Source organism: Pseudorca crassidens, chromosome 2 (genome assembly GCF_039906515.1).
Source record: "Pseudorca crassidens isolate mPseCra1 chromosome 2, mPseCra1.hap1, whole genome shotgun sequence".
NCBI lineage: Eukaryota > Metazoa > Chordata > Mammalia > Artiodactyla > Delphinidae > Pseudorca > Pseudorca crassidens.
In genome coordinates this window covers 103,104,640-103,125,703 of record NC_090297.1, presented here as the reverse complement: position 1 = coordinate 103,125,703, position 21,064 = coordinate 103,104,640, and the positions used below count along the sequence as shown (strand labels likewise).

The following is a 21,064-nucleotide window of genomic DNA, read 5'->3' as shown; positions in this document are numbered from 1 at the left end:
AATCAAGTCCAGGAAGCGCAGAGAGTCCCATACAGGATAAATCCAAGGAGAAACACGTCAAGACACATATTAATCAAACTATCAAAAACTAAATTCAAAGAAAACATATTAAAAGCAGCAAGGGAAAAGCAACAAATAACATACAAGGGAATCCCCATAAGGTTAACAGCTGATCTTTCAGGAGAAACTCCGCAAGCCAGAAGGGAGTGGCAGGATATATTTAAAGGGATGAAAGGGAAAAAACCTACAACCAAGATTACTCTACCCAGCAAGGATCTCATTCAGATTTGATGGAGAAACTAAAACCTTTACAGACAAGCGAAAGCTAACAGAATTCAGCACCACCAAACCAGCTTTACAACAAATGCTAAAGGAACTTCTCTAGGCAGGAAACACAAGAGGAGGAAAAGACCTGCAATAACAAACCCAAACCAATTAAGAAAATGGTACTAGGAACACACATATTGATAACTACCTTAAATGTAAATGGATTAAATGCTCCCACCAAAATACACAGACTGGCTGAATGCATACAAAAACAAGACCCATATATATGCTGTCTACAAGAGAGCCACTTCAGACCTAGGGACACATGCAGACTGAAAGTGAGGGGATGGGAAAAGATATTCCATGCAAATGGAAACCAAAAGAAAGCTGGCGTAGCAATTCTCATATCTGACAAAATAGACTTTAAAATAAAAACAATTACAAGAGACAAAAAAAGACACTACATAATGATCAAGGGATCAATCCAAGAAGAAGATACAACAATTGTAAATATTTATGCACCCAACATAGGAGCACCTCAATACATAAGGCAAATGCTAACAGCCATGAAAGGGGAAATCGACAGTAACACAATCATAGTAGGGGACTTTAACACCCCATTTTCACCAATGGGCAGATCATCCAAAATGAAAATAAATAAGAAACACAAGCTTTAAATGATACATTAAACAAAATGGACTTAATTGATATTTATAGGACATTCCAGCCAAAAACAACAGAACACACATTTTTCTCAAGTGCTCATGGAACATTCCCCAGGATAGATCATACCTTGGGACACAAATCAAGCCTTGGTAAATTTAAGAAAATTGAAATTGTATGAAGTATCTTTTCTGACCACAGTCCTATGACACTAGATATCAATTACAAGAAAAAATCTGTAAAAAATACAAACACAGGGAGGTTAAACAATACACTACTAAATAACCAAGAGATCACCAAAGAAATCTAAGAGGAAATAAAAAAATACCTAGAAACAAATGACAATGAAAACATGACGACCCAAAACCTATGGGATGCAGCAAAAGCAGTTCTAAGAAGGAAGTTTATAGCAATACAATCCTACCTCAAGAAACAAGAAACATCTCAGATAACCTAACCTTACACCTAAAGCAATTAGAGAAAGAAGAACAAAAAAACCTCAAAGTTAGCAGAAGGAAAGAAATCATAAAGATCAGATCAGAAATAAATGAAAAGGAAATGAAGGAAACGACAGCAAAGATGAATAAAACTAAAAGCTGGTTCTTTGAGAAGATAAACAAAATTGATAAACCATTAGCCAGAATCATCAAGAAAAAAAATGAGAAGACTCAAATCAACAGAATTAGAAATGAAAAAGGAGAAGTAACAACTGACACCACAGAAATATAAAGGATCATGAGAGATTACTGCAAGCAACTATATGTGAATAAAATGGACAACCTGGAAGAAATGGACAAATTCTTAGAAAAGCACAACCTTCTGAGACTGAACCAGGAAGAAACAGAAAATATAAACAGACCAATCACAAGCACTGCAATTGAAACTGTGATTAAAAATCTTCCAACGAACAAAAGCCCAGGACCAGATGGATTCACAGGCAAACTTTATCAAACATTTAGAGAAGAGCTAACACCCATCCTTCTCAACTCTTCCAAAATACAGCAGAGGGAGAAACACTCCCAAACTCATTCTACGAGGCCACCATCACCCTGATATCAAAACCAGACAAAGATGTCACAAAAAAAGAAAAAACTACAGGCCAACATCACTGATGAACATAGACGCAAAAATCCTCAACAAAACACTAGCAAACAGAATCCAACAGCACATTAAAAGGATCATACACCATGATCATCATCCAGGAATGCAAGGATTCTTCAATACATGCAAATCAATCAATGTGATACACCATATTAACAAACTGAAGAAGAAAAACCAAATGACCATCTCAATAAATGCAGAAAAAGCTTCTGACAAAATTCAACACCCACTTATGATAAAAACCCTCCAGAAAGTAGGTATAGAGGGAACTTACCTCAACATAATAAAGGCCATATACGACAAACCCACAGCCAACATCATTCTCAATGGTGAAAAACTGAAACCATTTCCAATAAGATCAGGAACAAGACAAGGTTGCCCATGCTCACCACTATTATTCAACACAGTCTTGGAAGTTTTAGCCAAAGCAATCAGAGAAGAAAAACATATAAAAGGAATCCAATTTGGAAAAGAAGTAAAACTGTCACAGTTTGCAGATGACATGATACTATAGAGAATCCTAAAGATGCTACCAGAAAACTACTAGAGCTAATCAATAAATTTGGTAATGTAGCAGGATATAAAATTAATGCACAGAAATTTCTTGCATTCCTATACACTAATGATGAAAAATTTGAAAGAGAAATTAAGGAAATACTCCCATTTACCATTGCAACAAAAAGAATAAAATACCTAGGAATAAACCTACCTAAGGAGACAAAAGACCTGTATGCAGAAAACTATAAGACACTGATGAAAGAAATTAAAGATGATACAAACAGATGGAGAGATATACCATGTTCTTGTATTGGAAGACTCAACATTGTGAAAATGACTATACTACCCAAAGCAATCTACACATTCAATGCAATCCCTATCAAACTACCAATGGCATTTTTCACAGAAGCAGAACAAAAAAATTTCACAATTTGTATAGAAACACAAAAGACCCCGAATAGCCAAAGCAATCTTGAGAAAGTAAAACAGAGCTGGTGGAATCAGGCTCCCCAACTTCAAACTGTACTACAAAGCTACAGTAATCAAGACAGTATGGTCCTGGCACAAAAACAGAAATATAGATCAATGGAACAGGATAGAAAGCCCAGAGATAAACCCACGCACCTGTGGTCACCTTATCTTTGATAAAGGAGGCAAGAATATACAATGGAGAAAAGACGGCCTCTTCGATAAGTGGTGCTGGGAAAACTGGACAGCTACATGTAAAAGAATGAAGTTAGAAAACTCCCGAACACCATACATAAAAATAAACTCATAATGGATTAATGACCTAAATGTAAGGCCATACACTATAAAACTCTTAGAGGAAAACATAGAAAGAACACTCTTTGACATAAATCACAGCAAGATCCTTTTTGACCCACCTCCTGGAGAAACGGAAATAAAAACAAAAATAAACAAATGGGACCTAATGAAACTTCAAAGCTTTTGCACAGCCAAGGAAACCATAAACAAGACCAAAAGACAACCTCAGAATGGGAGGAAATATTTGCAAACGAAGCAACTGACAAAGGATTCATCTCCAAAATATACAAGCAGTTCATGCAGCTCAATATCAAAAAACAAACAACCCAATCCAAAAGTGGCAGAAGACCTAAACAGACATTTCTCCAAAGAAGACATACAGATTGCCAACAAACACATGAAAGGATGTTTAACTAATCATTAGAGAAGGATGTATCACTAATCATTAGAGAAATGCAAATCAAAACTACAGTAAGGTATCACCTCACACCGGTCAGAATGGCCATCATCAAAAAATCTACAAACAGTAAATGCTGGAGATGATGTGGAGAAAGGAGAACCCTCTTGCACTGTTGGTGGGAATGTAAATTGATACAGCCACTATGGAAAACAGTATGGAGGTTCCTTAAAAAACTAAAAATAGAACTACCATACGACCCAGCAATCCCACTACTGGGTGTATACCCTGAGAAAACCATAATTCAAAGAGTCATGTACCACAGTGTTCATTGCAGCTCTATTTACAATAGCCAGGACATGGAAGCAACCTAAGTGTCCATCGACAGATGAATGGATAAAGAAGATGTGGCACATACGTACAATGGAATATTACTCAGCCATAAAAAGAAACGAAGCTGAGTTATTTGTAGTAAGATGGATGGACCTAGAGACTGTCGTACAGAGTGAAGTGAATCAGAAAAAGAAAAACAAATACTGTATGCTAACACATATATATAGCATCTAAAAAAAAAAAATGGTTCAGAAGAACCTAGGAGCAGTACAGGAATAAAGACGCAGACATAAGAGAATGGACTTGAGGACATGGGAGGGAGAAAGGTAAGCTGGGACGAAGTGAAAGAGTGGCATGGACATATATACGCTACCAAATGTAAAACAGATAGCTAGTGGGAAGCAGCCACATAGCACAGGGAGATCAGCTTGGTGCTTCATGTCCACCTAGAGGGGTGGGATAGGGAGGGAGGGAGGGAGACGCAAGAGGGAGGAGATATGGGGTTCTACGTATATGTATAGCTGATTCACTTTTTTATACAGCAGAAACTAACACACCATTGTAAAACAATTATACTCCAATGAAGATGTTTAAAAAAAATAAACTGACATAACCACATAAAATATACACAAAGTTAATACAGGGATCCCTCAATACCTGAACTCTATCTGAATTCTTGCCTTCCAAAACTCAGGAACCAAATAGATTTGAGTAAGTTCTCACATGTATCCAGACTCTTACTACCCAAAACCCAGAATTTGGCTCACTCACCATCCCTTGTTAAGAAAACTCAATGACCAATCTCTCACTCCAAACTCCGGGATCCAACAGTATCCAACAGTCTTGTACAGCGAAACAGAAGCATATGTATTCAAGGGCTATATAAATTTTAGAATTCTTGTTTTAAGAGATTTAAGCAGATTTTTTTAAATGTGAAAAAAATGGACATATCTGTATTTTCATTCAAATTTGAAATTTAAATTCCACTTAACAAAGAATTTTTCTATGTGAATGTTTCTAAACTAGAAAGTGCCATATTTTTTAACCTTTAGACCACACAAAATATAAAGTAAATTGTTAAGTATATGACAGACAACTTATAAGAGTTAAATAAAGTTAATTCATGACTTCAGAGCTCTGAAGTCAGTCTTAACATCTTTTTGTAAAAAAAAATACTTATCATTATAAATAACATGGGAAATAAGGTTTTCAAGGAAAACAGTACTTTCAGTGTTAATTTTTCAGCAACGTTATTTCACAGATTATATCAGATTTTTCTTGAAGTCACAAAGAGCAAAGGGCAAAATAAAAGAAACAAATGAAAAGAGTACAGAAGTTGAAAATGATGGCAAAAATTTCAAATTAATTTGGTTACAGACGAATGATATGAAACAATTTTAGAAGTAATTACTCCATAAGGTTCAGCCCAAAGTCAAAGAAACAGCAAGCAAAGAACAAATTAACTAGACTGAGAAAAAGGAAAAACCAGCTCTCATTACAACAGTGCATTTTTCTAAAGTATTTAACTTAGGATAACATTTGAACACAAGCTTTTTCAAAAACCTCGTGCATGATGAAAACTTACAGCATCAGTTGAGAACAGAACTAAAACATATGATTTTTTTACATGCTCAAAAATTATTTTAAGAAATAGAGAAAAAAGGAGAAAGGTTTAGCAGGTTAAAAATATATATACACTGCAGGTTTGAAGAAAGCAAACTACTTGCCCAGATTCTTTTGATACAAATTACATAAATGATTTAAAGAGACTGTAACTAGAGCTCCCATTTTATACTAATTTGCCCATATTCTCCCAAGAGCTCACTTCGGATTTACTGATTTTAAAGAATGTGAACCCTTTAATCAAGCAAATTCTAAGAGTTATTCGATACACTCCATCTTTCACATTTAGGAAAAAAAAAAAAATTAAATTTTAAAACATAACCAAACCTTGTCTACAAGAGTCACAAAGTGAGTGACTTAAGATTCAGTGATCTCTTTAACTTAACTGATTCCACAGAGTACCAAAACACATCTATTGTGCCTGTGTTTGTCTTTCTAAAAAGCTAAGATTCACTACTAAGCTTTAACTACCAGCCAGAGATGAGAGCCCTTTGGGAGAGAACAAACCCAGAGAAGATGTCAGGATTCCATGGATCTATTTCACAGGGTGGCACAATAATTGAATGCAACACATTCTTAATAAATGAAGGCGCAGCATATGTCACTATTTCTTCAGGTTAAGTCTTCATACCTCCATTCCCAATTGTTCACATCAGACACAACAACCCTGAGCACAAACACTCCTCCTACATAAAAGGAAGGAGCTGGACTTTGGATGGGGCTCTAGGTGTCCTTCCAGTTTATGATTCTATTTAACTAGTTGTGTAAAAATACAACTCTCACGACTCAGGGAAAGTTACATTTTACTGCCAAAAAAATGACAGATTTGATGCAATAAACCATACCTTGCTCTGCCAAATGTTAATACCAGAACTTCTGAAATAAACAAACCTGTGTCTATGTTCATCTGGTCCATGGATCAGGAAGACTCCAGGGTTTTTAGCCCCTTTGCCGGCATCTACATGAGGAATTAACACATCTTCCAAACCCAGATCAAAACGTTTGTGTTTTGAAGAGTCTGGAAGGAAGAAGAATGCCCCAAAACACAGGGTGATGAAGGCACTTAGAATAAGGAGGAGGATAAACTTCTCAGAAAGTCTCAAGGTAGCCCTGTGATGCGGGAAGGAAGGCGGCCCCAGGTTCAGAGGTGGTATCCTTCGTCCAGAGAGGGGTAGCAGCGCTGGGGTAGTCATCGTTTACGCTCTTGGGCAGAATATTTTATAAAGTTCTCATCTTACATCAAATGTACGATACATTGAACAGTCTTCAGAATCCTGGCAAAAATGGGGAAACTCAATTTTCCTCCTCTTAAAGGACTGCTGTGCGTTTCAACAGGGCACCTCTTTCACGCTCATCCAATTACATGCAGAAATGAGTGTGGCCCCCAAACGATCATTAGTTTAAGTCCTGTGATACTTTCTTTGCCATCTGGCTCTCAGTACCTCACCGGGTGATTACAAGTCTCCTCTCCATTCCTAAGGGTAGATCAGACAAGCAACACCGCACTGAGGATGCAAGGTGGGTTCTTCCATTCCTGAACCTCTGGGAGATGCTCCAACGTGGTTTCCCGCCCCAAAAGGGAGCCTGACGTGATCCAAGGAGCTGTAGAAGGTTCACTTGAGCTCCTCGGATGCTTCGATTGCAGAATGTCTGAACCTCAGTGGTGGAAAAACAAGGGGCTTCTCGGAAGTCAGTCAACCGGGAGGAGGGTCACCCGCCTCGCCGGGAAACCGAAGCAGCCGCGCTGGGCGAAAAGCAGGAAGGAGGGCTCGGACGCCCGCGCCTCCCGACGCTGTCCCCGGGCTCCGACGCTGCTCCCTCGACGGCTGGCGCGAAGGGCATCCGCGTCCAAAATACCTGCGCCCTCCCAGCCGCGGCCGCCGCGGCCGCTGTCGCTACCGCTCGGGTCTGTCAGGGAGCGGAACTTCCTCCTCCGCGGCCACTGAGAAGCCCCGGCGTGAGCGGGGGGAGGGGAGGCGCTGCGGCCGCCCCCGCTCGGCTCCTCCTCCTCCTCTCGGCAGCGGGTTAAGTTAACCCAGGCGCCGGCTCCCAGAGCGAGGCCGCTTCTGGCCCCGCGGTGCCCGGCCGCGGCGACCGAGCCTCCGCGACCCCGCGGCGTGGGAAGAAGCAAAGCCGCGGCCCCCCTGTCCGAAAACCCGGGGCAGGCGCCTGCTCATTCCTCGCTCTGCCCGGGGGTGGCGGCGGCCCTGGGCTCGCGAGAGCAGTCGCGCCTTGGGCGGGCAGAGGTCAGCTGCGTCTCCTTCCTCCCTGGCCGCCGTGGGGGACTGCCTGGCCGCCGTGGGGGCCCCCGCGGCGCAACCTCCGGTCGCTCGCAGCCGCTCGCTCTGGTGGTGGCGGCGACGGCTGCGGGAGAGGCAGCGCGTCCACGCGGTGCGGGGCTGCGGCCCGGTCCTCGTCCCGTGGCTCCCTAGGCCGGGAGGGCGCAGAGCAGCCGACTGCCGACACCCGTTGGGCACACTCCTGAGGGGAGCCGGCGTGCGGGGGTGGGGCGGATGGCTCGGGCCTGCCTCCGGCCCCGACTCGCGAGTGGGCGTCCCCGAGCGGCGGAGTGTGAGGTGCGCGCGCACGCTCCCGGCCTCGCCGCCGCCGCCCCCGCCCCTTCCCCGCCCCACCCGGCCCGGCCCGCGCTCCGGCCTCGCGGTGCTGCTGCGGGCTCCAGCGCCCGCCCTCCCGCCCGTCGGCTGCGCGACCCCCGGAAGCGTCCTGCAGCCGGCGTCTGGGCACGTGATGGGAGAAGGTCGACCGTTCGCGCTTCACTGATAACTTCACCGGTGCCAGGCTTTGGCATCGCCAGTTCGTGGGATTGACCCGGCGTTTGCGAGGTTGGGGGCGGGGAGGGCGGGGAGGCTCAGGTCCCGAAGGCTTCGCTGCAATCCAAGGGTTGCTAGAACTAAAGGGATCTGACGGCCAAGGTTAACGTTTAATATGGCTTTGTGGAGATCGTGTCTTCAGTTATGGACCATTGGTCCCTAGGGCTCAACGACTCAGTCTCCAACTTCTTCCTTACAGCCTATGTGCACGTCGTTGGGCACCCGAAGCTCGAGTCATCTCTACTGAGCAGCAACCGTGTGCCAGGCTCTGTGTTAAGAATAAAATGGCGACCTTCAGGTTAGGTTTCCTGGCTGAGGTGTCTCTGACAGCAGCCCATATGACCCTACAGGACAACAGCTTCCTCGTGGTTCAGTTTCTGGAAGACGTTCTCCCATCATCACACTCCTCGCCACCACTCCTCCCATAAAAGAGATAAGTATGAACGAGAAGGTGCTAAAATCCAAAAAGACAACGATGCTGTTTAAATTCAGGCTTAAAAGCACCCTGAGTTGATTCTGTTATCCATAATCTTAAGAACCATGTTGTGATTAAGTCCAAAAAATTTCTATGTAATACACAAATATTCTCACTTGTTTGATACTAAGATGTCAGTGTCTCTACATATCCTTAGTGATGACTGGGAGTTGGAGAGCAGTCCCTTCAGCGGCAGGGACAAAAGGTCAGCCTTAGTTAAAAATCAAGCAAAAATCCTCATCTTCACTGGCACAATTCGAAGTACAGTTCCGGTCTGCAGTATTTCCAGAAGCTCTGCATATCTCACTATCTACCATATGCCAAAGAAGTCATTGTCATTGATTCACCAAATAAAGAGATAAAAATGTTAGGTGCCACCTCTCACCCAGTCAGGCTGGCAGCCCAGTCCAAAATGAAATTTTTGTTGGACACTTGTGAAAAGTAGGTATAAGAAATTCCCTGCCTTCCCAATGTGTCTTTATAAAGTGTGCCAATTTTATGAATAAGTTTCTAATGCTGAGCCTCTCTGTAAGCCAAAGGAAGAGAAACACTTGGGTTTCCAACTACTGAGGTCATTAATTTCCATGGAAAGATCAGGGGAAATAAATATTGACATCTGAATGAAATAGCAAGTTACATAAGCCTTGAAAGGTAAATGTTATCTAGGTTGACACCAAATTGTTAACCACAGAAATATCGATCATGAAACCTGCCTTAACCTAGTTGACAAGCATGACTTAAGCAGGCTCAACCTCATAACCAGTGGAGAAGACTTATCTGTGTCCTTTCCTTTCTTGCCCTTGCCTGTTTTGCAAAATTCATTTTTCCTTCAGGAGAGTAAAAATATTATTTAAATTAGAGGTTATTGCAGATGTCCAAATGCAGTCTGCAATTCTAAGGCCCTTGATGATGCTATCAGTTATTATAATCCTACACAAGCATCAAAAAGTGTGTGTGTGTGTGTGTGTGTGTGTGTGTGCATGTGTATATTCCCTTCTAGAGACTAGGGCCCTCTCAAATGAGTTTTAAAAGAATTAGTATTAGGGGCTTCCCTGGTGGCGCAGTGGTTGAGAGTCCACCTGCCGATGCAGGGGACACGGGTTTGTGGCCTGGTCCGGGAAGATCCCACATGTCGTGGAGCGGCTGGGCCCGTGAGCGATGGCCGCTGAGCCTGCGAGTCAGGAGCCTGTGCTCCGCAACGGGAGAGGCCACAACAATAAGAGGCCCGCGTACCGCAAAAAAAAAAAGAATTAGGATTGTTTTGTTGGTTTTTAAAAGCAAGTTGAAATTTGAAAAAGATTATAGCTGTTGTGTTAAGATGTTGGTGTTATATATAGTTTTCCCCCATGTGTTCTGTTTGTGTTACTTTTATAATTAAATAAATAATTTTTAAATAAAATGATACTTGAGAAAGTTAAGGTCAGATTTCAAATAGGTGGACTCAGTTGTATCAAGATGAACACGTCTGAGGGCAATCAACAGAAATCAGAAAGTACATGAAATATACATTTTTTTTCATATATACGTGTAATAGGGACGTATCTCATTCTAGACAGTACAAAGAGAATATTTCATTTTCAAGGAGTAGCTGTGCTTTGATCAATGGTATAGACAGGATTCCAAAGTGGCAGATAAAGTGGTAATTTCCCTTTTATAAATCCATGTAAATTAATTAATATTTTAGGAAATAGGAATTGTTCAATTCCTAACAAAACAAAATCTACCCCGACATATTTCAGATTTATAGGACCATTACTGGGATACACTTATGTATTACAATGCAGAAGTTATTTGTATTTGTTCAATCATACGTTAACTTTTCTATTATCGAAACAGTTTAACACCTATTACACACACACACACACACACACACACACACACACCCACACCCACCATCTAGCTCTGTTTTAAGTGAAACTGAAGTCATATGCTAGAGAAAAAAAGGCTTTTGATTTACTTACATGACTTGTTCCTTCTTAGTTTCAACTGGTTCCCAAATATCCCAAAGACATGACCCCTAAATGTGTAGAAAAATAACCAAGCTCTGGCCCTGCTCTTTCCACTCTTGCATTCTTCTGTAAAGCTTTTTTCCTACAGGTCAGGGATAACCTAAGTTCAATGTTATGAAACTCTCACTTCAGCTCCATGGTAAGTCAGGAGAGCCAAAAATCCTCACCTGTCTCTCTGAGCCAAAGTATTTAAGGCTCATTTGCTTATAAAAGACACATTTGTCGAAGGGTACTGTGTGATACAGCCTCTACTAGGTGCTAGAAGTTTGGAGAAGTCAGAATCCCTATCTTAGTGAACTCGAAGTCTTGTGTGGGGTGGCAAATGAGCACTGACAATTACCTGACAGGGAAGAGTGCTGTTAGACTAAAGCCCCAGGGGCTCATGTGTTCACTGAAAGGGCACCAGAGTGAAGGGAGGGAGATTGGGCATGTGTCAAGGAAGGTTCCTAGATCAAGTGCCACCTGAGCTGAGCCTTTAATTAACCAGCAGGGAAGAAGGGTGGTGTTCCAACATAGGGAGCAGAACATGCACAGGCATCCACAGCTGTTTGTTTTTGCCACTTATCCAGAAACTTCCCTGCTTTACTCTTCCAATAAATCGCTTGCCTGGCCCTAAACCCCCAATACTCTTGAAGGGGGAAAGTGAAATTTTTAAATTTCAGAAAAACATATGACTATGGAAACACATTACTCTCTCCCAGTGCCTAAGACAGGGCCAAGCAATGAGGAAGCCAGAAGCTTCAGCTTCCCTGGGCTCATAGTAAATCTGCTTCTGCTCTGAACCCAGCCATATCTAAGGCTAGTTCATCCTTTGAACCTCTCAGTTACACAAGCCTATAAATTTCTTTTGCAATCAGAATTAGTTTCTGTGGCTTGCAATGTAAAGTCTTGACTAATACGCAGCGTGTCTTTGCATGGAGGTGCTGTGGCTGCCTGTAGTATGTGAAGCACCAGTAGTTTCACAAGCGTAAAGGATCGGGAACCAGAAGGAGCCCACTCTTTCAGGCCACCAACAGGCTTGGGCCAGGGGCAAAAGTGGGGAGAAGACCTAAAATTGAAAGGATTGAACATGGGCTTCCCTGGGCTTCCCTGGTGGCGCAGTGGTTGAGAGTCCGCCTGCCGATGCAGGGGACGCAGGTTCGTGCCCTGGTCCAGGAAGATCCCACATGCCGCAAAGCGGCTGGGCCCGTGAGCCATGGCCGCTGAGACTGCGCGTCTGGAGTCTGTGCTGCGCAACGGGAGAGGCCACGACAGTGAGAGGCCCGTGTACCGCAAAAAAATAATAATAATAAAATAAAATAAAAAATCACTGAGCCTGGAGGGGTGAGCACAAAGAGGGTGAGAGGGGGAAAAAAAAAGCACACTAAATTAAAATAAGACAGAAAAAAACAAATAGAACCTTTCCACTCAAAATGATCCTGACCAGCAAATTCCAAAGACATTCAGATGTCTAATACTAAGAAAGATTGCTAACAAAATGAACACTCAGAATATGAACTTACTCCAGATAAAATTAACTCTATGGTACTGTGTAACAAAGATTTTTTTAATTAATATTTTTGCATTCTCAAAGCGATCAATGAAGGCATAGCACTCATTTTAAAAAGAAAAGAAATTAGGAAACAGATAAGCTGAATAAAGAACAGGTAAATAAGGTAAATATGGCAAAAAACTGATAGAAATCTTGAAAATAAAAATCTGGTCATTGAAATTTTTTAAAAAGTCAATACATGGGGTTAACCCTGGAGCTGGCCAAAGTTGAAGAGAAAAAGTAATTCGCCCAGAACATAGTATAGAAGAATTCACTCAGAAGAATTCACCCAGAACATAATATAGAAAAATAAAGAGATTTCAAAATGTGAAAAATCATTCAGATTCATGGGGTTATATTGAGTGGCTTCAACATATGTCTCATAGGAGTTCCAGAAGGAAAAACTGAAGGGAAGAGTGGATAAGCTATACTTTAAAAAAGAAGAAAGAAATGACTGAAGATTTTCTAATCAAAACATCAGAACACCATATGTACTGAGCAAGGTAAATAAGAGTAAAGGAACACTTTTCTCACTATAGTGAAACAACAGAGTAATACGGATAAAGATAAAATCTCAAGTCACCAAAGGGAAACCACTGATTATTTACAAAGGAACTATAACCAGAGTTCTCAAAAGCAACCACAGAAACAAGAAAACAATTGAGTTTTCTCCAAGTATTGAATGGAACACTATCAACCAAGAATTTGATTTCCAGATAAACTGCCATTTCAGGGAGAGGGCAAAACAAAGACATTTTCAATCATAAAAGGCAAGGGAGTTTTCCACCCACAGACCTACACCAGAAGAACTGTTAAAGAATGTACTTCCCCCAATGAGAAAATTAAGCCCAGAGGGAAAGCATAAGATACAAAAGATACTAGTGAGGGAAGAAATTAACAAAATGTGATGGTAGAATTAAAAATAGCTACTTAAGGAGTATGGGATTAACAGATACAAGCTACCATACATAAAATAGATAAGCAACAAGGATTTACTATATAACACAGGGAACTATGTTCAATATCTTATAACAACCTATAATGGAAAATAATCTGAAAATATATATATAACTGAATCACTTTGCTGTACGCCTGAAACTAACACAATATTGTAAATCAACTATATTTCAATAAAAATAATAATAATAGCTACTTTAGTGTTTAAAAGAAAAGGAAAGAAATGGTTACAGTGGGTAGTTAAAAGATGCTACGGTCTTTGTTATGTTTGGAAGAGGAATATAAATAATAACTGTCTGAATACTTTGTCTATAAGATATTTTATATTAATAAAAAACTGATCTAGAGCTTCTAAACATCCAGAGAGAAAAGAGTAGCAAGGGATGAGGATATTTGATATGGAAAACTGATCCTTCAATAGAAGGCAGGAAAGGAGAAATAAGAAGAAAAAGACACGTCAAACAAAACACACAAATTAAATAGAATAGTAGAATTAAATTCTAATAACAGCAAGCACAATAACTAAACAGATTTAAATTAGTTACTAAAAGACAGATTATCAGACTGGTTTAAAATAATATTCAGGTATGTAACACTAGCAAAAAACAAAACTAAACCACAGAAATATTGGATATAAAGGGATAAAAAAAGAAATTATCAAAATGCTGTCAAAAAGAAAGTCAATGAAGCATTATTAATATCAGACCAAATAAAGTCTTTTAAACCAAATGTATTAATAAAAATAAAGAGGGTCAGTACCAAAAGTCAAATGTACCTAATAACATAGCTTTCAATTACAGAAAGAAAAATTACAAAGAGAAACTGACAAACCCGCTCTCTGAGTGGGAGATTTTAACAATCTATCAGACATGACTAGATCAAGAAGAACAACAAAAAAAAAAAACAGAGGTAATAGGGACTGAACCATGAAGGGCCTCTAAGAAGGCCACGTTAAGGAGTTGGCTTTTATTCTGAGAGTAATAGGAAGCCATTAAAGGGTTCTAAACAAAGTAGTGATTAGATCAGATGTCCTTTTTTATAAGGATCACTCTGGCTAGAAAATGGAGAATGGACTTCAGGGTGGTCAGACCACATAAAGACAAGAAGACCATTTAGAAAACTCTTCCTTCCCTCTAGCTAAGAGATATTAATGGCCTGAACTATAGTAGGGTCATTGGTGAAGGAAAAGAGTGGGCATTTCAAGGGACATTCAGATAGCTTGTTGATCGAATGGCAGGGGAGGGAATCAAAGATAGCCTCCATATCTGTGCCCTACAAGACTTGATGCTTAGCAATGAGGAGGAAGAGCAGGGTTTTGCTGGAGGCTGGGGGGAGCAGGGTGTGGGTGGAAGTAGGGAAAGGTAGAGATATTGTTTCCTTGTTTCTGGTGATAGCACTTAACTCTCAACCCCTCAATTTTGACATTCAAACTGGTTCATTAAAAAGTTAAATTATATTCAATGTACAAGGAATACGTAAATCAATTTTAAAAGATGTTTACCAGGGTTTCCCTGGTGGCGCAGTTGTTGAGAGTCCGCCTGCCGATGCAGGGGACGCGGGTCCGTGCCCCGGTCCGGGAGGATCCCACATGCCGCGGAGCGCCTGGGCCTGTGAGCTGTGGCCGCTGAACCTGCGCGTCCGGAGCCAAAAAGACGTCTACCAAAAAGTATTCTGTTTTAAACTATTGGTGCTTAGAGAATGTTTCAATCATCTGGGGGAAAATTACACTTTAACAATATCAGAAAAATGTGTGTATATTCTAAATAATCATTTTCCATATAATAATAATAGTCCTTTATGATTATTTTTATTGTAGATTTTCATATTTTTCTGTACATAATGGATTTTCAGACATACCTATTTGCCTAACTACTAGAGTAATAAAGTAGTCGTGACTTTCCTTAGTGCACAGCTGGTCTTAAGAACAAGGAAATCCAATCTGTTGACCTGTGAATTTTCAGAGTCATAGATTTCATGGCACATAACTCCCTTTCTTTTCCAGGTTGTTATTAATTACCTTAAACTAATTCCAAGTTTACAATGTGTGTTTATCTTTCAGAGAACAATGACTCTGCATTGACCAAAGTTGGGAGGTGTGTCCAATTATACAACCAAACTGAGGTTACTTACAAATGCTGGAAATTAGGAGCTATTTTTCCAAAGACACTTTATTCAGTAGCTTCAAGCATGACAACAGTTTAAAGAACTTACAGCTTTCCAATTATAATTTTAAGCTTTGTATTTATTTTACAGCCATTCCAAAATGCAAATGAGGTTCAAAGTTCCAAACATGCTGTGCAATTTCAATTTAATATTCTAATGCATGGAGTGAAGTTTGAGCCTATAATACAGAAACAGGACTACTTGAACAGCCAGGAAACCCTTTGGAGCCTTAAAGGGAAATCTGTTTGGGAGTCTGCAGACTAAAATGTTTCTGGTAGGAATGGAGCCACAGTGAGATGTGTGGCTCTAGCATTGCCTCTCAAGTGATGGCCAGGATGTGTTTTGAAAAGACAAAACTCTTTTTGTGTCTGATTTTTAAAGTTAACACTTATTTGAGGGCTAATATTGCACTAAATTTCATACATGGAGTCTGCTGTTTATTATGAGCCATTATGTTCAAGTTCACTTCAGACAATATTGCTCCTTCAATTGCAGTCCTCTGCATTCAGGGGCAGTGCAAGCAAAATAGTGAAGAGGGCTCTTCTCCTTTAGGGCCAGTTGCTGTATCACCCTACCTAAAACCTGATTTGGTTACCATCATGCTATATAGACATCTCTGTCTTGATGCAGAAATGCTAAACTCAGAGATTCCACTATCAAGATGTTGTAGGGTTCTTCCCTATAACAGAAGTTGAAAGAACGGATGCATTACACTTTTCTGATGTTTTTCAAAATTATAGTAACATGTTAGTTTTAAACAGCATGAAAAAAATTAGGCAACATCAATAAAATTATAGTTCTTTATATTTCTAGTTGAGCCACATATGCATTAAAGTTGAAGGGGGTTTTCATTTTTGTTTTTGTGTTGGTGATAGTTTTTTTCTTCAAATCTTTGTGCTTCCTGGAAATATATATGCAAGGAAGGAAGGAACGAAGGAATTGATGCGCCAGTAGATGTGCATAATGCTGAAGATTTACATACACTACACAGAAATTACTACTACCTCTACAACTACATCAAGATTTGAAGATGGGATTAGTACCCAACAGAAAAAAAAAACTAACTGTATCATTTTCACAGTAGCAACGCTAATCATTATGTTAATATATCAATAATAACAAGGAACTTGGAAAGGTCTTTAGTGCTTTCTCTCATTTTTCTCTCATTTTTAAGCAAAATATCCACAGTGTCCCCTAATTTTTATGAACTGGAGGAAAATGAAGACCCCTCAAACGGCTGTCTTGCTCTTTCTTACAAAGTTGTTCTCTGCATCTAAACTGAACTTCTCTCCTGACTTAACTTCTCTACCAGGGATTCCTATAGGCAGTGGGGAAAATGATAGTCACAGCCTCTTCTGGGTATCAGGTTCATTTAGGCTGATGTAACAGGAGAAGCAGAAATTCCTTATACAGGTAAAAGCAGAGCTGGGGAGCAACCCCTAACCCCAAAGTAAGCAATCAAATGAAGCACTGCATAAATATAGAAAAAAGAACACCGAGAAGCAATATGAATAAAACCTGAAGGGAAGATGGACCAAGGGGCACAGAGCTGCAAGTCAATGATGGGTAAGGGACACAGAGGTCCCAAGTTGTAACTTTCCATAAAAGAGCTGGGTCTCTTGACATGACTGTGGCACAGCAAAGGCAGGGAAATGTTTATTTCTAATGAAATAACCAAATAGTCTGGGAGCATTTAAATCCCAAGATTACACTGAAGCATTCATTTATTCATTCATTCAACTAATTTATTTATTATTATTATCATCACCCCCACCATCACTGGTGTCAGGCGTTCTTTACCTTTTTCTGTTAACCAGAGAGATTAATGACTCCCATCTGATTAACCAATTCCAGGGGTTCTCACTTCTAGCTGTAGCTCATAATCACCTATGGAGGTGTTTTTGTTGTTGTTTTTATGTTTTGGTTTTTTTTTTTAATTTGCAAGGCCTTGTCCCTTCCCTGAGCCACTAAGTGAGAATCTCCTGGGGCAGGATGTGGTCATGTAATGAACCTTAAGACGCTTCTCCAGAACAGAAAGCTTCCACGTCGTCACTGCCATCGACCTTAGGCTGAGGATTTCTGGAGCTCCCTGAGGAGGAGCCAGGATTCCAGCCTGGGTGAAAAACATACACATCTGCAGGCAGCCACTCCACTTCCGGAGAGCCAGGGTTCAGGCAGTTACCGCTTCTCTGAAGGTACAAGCTTTACAGACATCCTATTGTTTGGTGCAGGTATAGGGGGAAATGAGTCAAAAGCACTGGTGGGGGGGGGTAGATTTATCCACAAGGTTGCCTTCAAATGGTTTTATTCTATATACTGCTGGAGAATGGACTCATGGCTTATCTTCCAGAATTTATACAGCAAGCACTCCAAAATATCTGAGGAGTGAATAGATAGTTAGATCTAGCTATTGATGGATTAGGACTCTGCCACCTGCAACTGTGAAACTTGGAGCAGGCTACTTGACTTCTCTGATCCTCAGGAAAGTTGTAAAGATTACTTCCTCGTAGGTTCTTGCAATGACTAGAGGATAGAGCATGAGGAAAACAGCTGGCACAGTGCCCAGAACAAAGTTAATATGAATAGTTAATACACGTTTACAAAAGCAGCACAGCCAAGTGCACCCAAGACTCATTTTCCTGATTTTGTCTTTCCTTATTTAATAAAAATGGATGTTACGACCATAATTGTCACTATCAAAACCCCAGAAAACAGGGGAGACAGGATGAAAGGTCAGAGGTTACTGCTCTGCCATTCTCTCAGGTAGACATTTATGAATTCTGACTCATTAATATTGATTAGACAACTTGTAGAGACCAGGTAGCACATACAGGAAAAATGGCCAACTGAGAGCTTGGCCTACTTTCATACCAGCTCCTCTGCAGAGAAATTAATCCAACGCAAAGTCAACATTTTCAGAACTGAAGTAAAAGACATAACTTAAAGCCCAGCTAAGTGTGCCCCTTTTCCCCATTCAAGAACCCAGGGTCAGGGACAAAAGAACCACCAATCACACATCAGATGCCATTTGAAAAAATCCGTGTCTGTTTTTTTTTTTTTAATAATGTATTATTATTTATTTATTCAGTTTTTCCCCATTTTTATTGAGATATAATTGACATGCAACACGGTAGAAGTTTAAGGTGTATGGTATAATGGTTTGACTTACACGTATTGCAAATCTGTTTTGCCTTTGATGATAATGATATCTAGCATTTAATGAGTGCTTACTACAGACAATGCGTACATCTCTTGTAATTCTCAGAACGTAGTTATTTCCTTGTTAGAGTTAAGGAACTCAAGGTTGCCGTTGAAACTGGAAAGGTTTAGAAATGTGCCCAAGATCAGTTGGTTAGTAGGAACCAGACTATCAAACCCCACAGCTGGACTCATAACCACTGCACTGAACCGCCTTGTCAGACGCTAGCCTTGGGATTTCCCTGGCGGTCCAGTAGTTGAGACTCCACACTTCCACTGCAGGGGGCGTGGGTTTGACCCCTGGTCAGAGAACTAAGATCCTGCATGCCACGTAGCAAGGTCAAAAAACAAAACAAAACAGATGCTAACCTTCTCCCCCACTGGGTGGGCAGGTCTGGTCCCCATCCTGGTTTCCCATTTCATTCCGGTGTCCAGTTTCCTGAGGCTGAGCTCTTCCGGTCCCTGAGCTTAGCAGCATCTCTCTCAGTCTGACGAATCTGGGTGATATTTACTGCTAGTGCGCATAACATCTGAACTGTAGGGAGGCTGGCCCTTGCCCTTCCCATGGTGAAGGGAATGCTGTGATTTCATGGCAGGATTCCACCGGTGTAACTCCTCTCTCTGCCTATTTATTTAGGCATGCAGTCTCCAGCAGGCTCCCCCCACCGAGGGGACACAGCCCCTCAGGCAGATGACACAGACGATTAACCAACAGCATGAGCTTTGAGGGAGAAAGAGAGCCAGGAATAAGGCAGGTTATTAGGAACATGTATTCACTGAGTCAGGGACATGATGTGGACTGTAGTTGGTAGCAAGCTGTTACTCCCATTCCACTTGTACTGAGTGTCTTTCTCACTTTGAGGCCCAGCCACTCCTGATTTCCCTCCCCCAGAGCATAGGTGCTCTGGGCTTCACACGGCAGATGAATGATACCCTATTTTGCAGAAAATTCTAATAGTCTTAATTAAGAGATCTCAAAACATCATAACAACCTCGTTTCCTCATATCTCATCCAAAACATGTTTAAAGGATACTTCTATCTGTTATGATCACATTATAATTTGTAAAGCTTATATGCATTTGAATGCTCTTTTCACAAACAAGAATAATGTGGCTTAGTCTCTGTGTCAACCATTTATGACCCACCCCACCTCCCACCGCACCTTACCCCCACCCTCACTGATAGGAAGATGAAGAATGGTCCTTTAATAGTTTTGAGAATACTCTCTAAACCACATTTTGTACTGATTCTGCATGTGGAATGTTTCTTTGCTAAGAAAAACCTCGTTTCAGTCCAATCCTACGTTGCCTTGGTTCTATTTCCTAGAATGAGCAGGAGGAAACTGAATAGAATATCACCGCGTTTCCCATTTTCATTTTTCTGCATGAGGTTAGTGGTGACGAGAACCTGCTTTTCAAAGCAATTGCATCAGTGGCAACTGGCCAGAGTCTGAGACTGTCTATCCCTAGCTGGCCTCAAGGTGGTCACCGATGCAGTGAGCTGTGGCCAAGGCCCTTCCTGATTTAGCTGTTATTCCAGAGAGAATCCACACAAGAAAGGATCATAGCAAAGGCACTGGTGACAGATTTTTTTGTTGAGGGAAGAGGATAGCAGGTGTGGGAATAGGGATGCAGAGACTGAGGATTTGAAATGCAGATTTTTTTTTCTCCAGAATTTCACAGCATTAAAGTGAGAAAGATAGATGATATTACTATTGCTGAATCCAAAAGATAATAAAAGAGTGCCCTCATCCTCTCCTACACACATACCTCCCTCCAACTATTTCTGTCCAAGTTTTTGCTTTCACTTTGGAGGAGTATTTTCTTATGGCAGGAATCTAAATGCAATTATGAAATACTGCCTGTTTCTCTAACCCACAGTGAAGCTACCTCCATCCTAAAATGAAAGAAAATGTGGTGGTGGTTTTTGTTTCCCCTGCAGGTATACTAAAATTAGTTGCTGAATTTACTCTTCTCTAAATTGTTTAATGGCAGTGTTTTGGGGCATCTTCATAAAAACAAACCTCATGTAGCCAGGCTGTAAGCCTCTAATTGAAGGAAATCTTAACTTGCCTAAAGTGATTAAAGATAAGTGAGTCTGTAAGTTTGACTTACCCTACTTGAAATTCTTCTCTGTCCACAAAGTATATATAAATCTTTATGGAATGACCTATTAACTGCCTGCTGCTGGGACCAAGCTTTGGGCTTTGTTTCCATTATAAAATAAGGTCACTCTGCTTTTGGTATAAAAAC

General features: G+C 40.9%; 2 protein-coding genes and 1 long non-coding RNA gene across 5 annotated transcripts in view; 2 read left to right on the top strand and 1 right to left on the bottom strand.

The window, feature by feature from the left end:
* MAN1A2 (mannosidase alpha class 1A member 2) overlaps positions 1-7,690 on the bottom strand; it is a 170,874-nt gene extending 163,184 nt beyond the window's left edge. For all 3 annotated transcript variants that reach the window (XM_067727423.1, XM_067727422.1, XM_067727420.1), the window contains exon 1: positions 6,539-7,690. In XM_067727423.1, coding sequence (XP_067583524.1) covers positions 6,539-6,840 — 302 coding nt within the window. In that variant the 5' untranslated portion in view covers positions 6,841-7,690. The remainder of the gene's footprint in view (positions 1-6,538) is intronic.
* LOC137209093 (uncharacterized) lies at positions 7,294-9,881 on the top strand. The gene is made up of 3 exons (XM_067710288.1): positions 7,294-7,553; positions 7,687-8,223; positions 8,678-9,881. The coding sequence occupies exons 1-3, from the start codon at positions 7,294-7,296 to the stop codon at positions 8,904-8,906; spliced, it is 1,026 nt and encodes a 341-aa protein (XP_067566389.1). The 3' UTR covers positions 8,907-9,881.
* Positions 9,882-10,896: 1,015 nt separating this feature from the next.
* On the top strand, positions 10,897-16,033 carry LOC137219214 (uncharacterized). The gene is made up of 2 exons (XR_010941026.1): positions 10,897-12,996; positions 15,510-16,033. It is a non-coding gene; the product is annotated as an uncharacterized lncRNA (long non-coding RNA).
* The last annotated feature ends 5,031 nt before the right edge of the window (positions 16,034-21,064 follow it).

What these genes read in the sequence shown, in the direction of transcription:
- LOC137209093 (XM_067710288.1), top strand. Translation starts at nt 7,294, where the DNA reads ATGTCTGAACCTCAGTGGTGGAAAAACAAGGGGCTTCTCGGAAGTCAG. An exon ending in CCGCTGTCGCTACCGCTCGG is followed by an intron (nt 7,554 to 7,686) that starts GTCTGTCAGGGA and finishes AAGTTAACCCAG; the next exon opens with GCGCCGGCTCCCAGAGCGAG. An exon ending in CCCGAGCGGCGGAGTGTGAG is followed by an intron (nt 8,224 to 8,677) that starts GTGCGCGCGCAC and finishes TCTTCCTTACAG; the next exon opens with CCTATGTGCACGTCGTTGGG.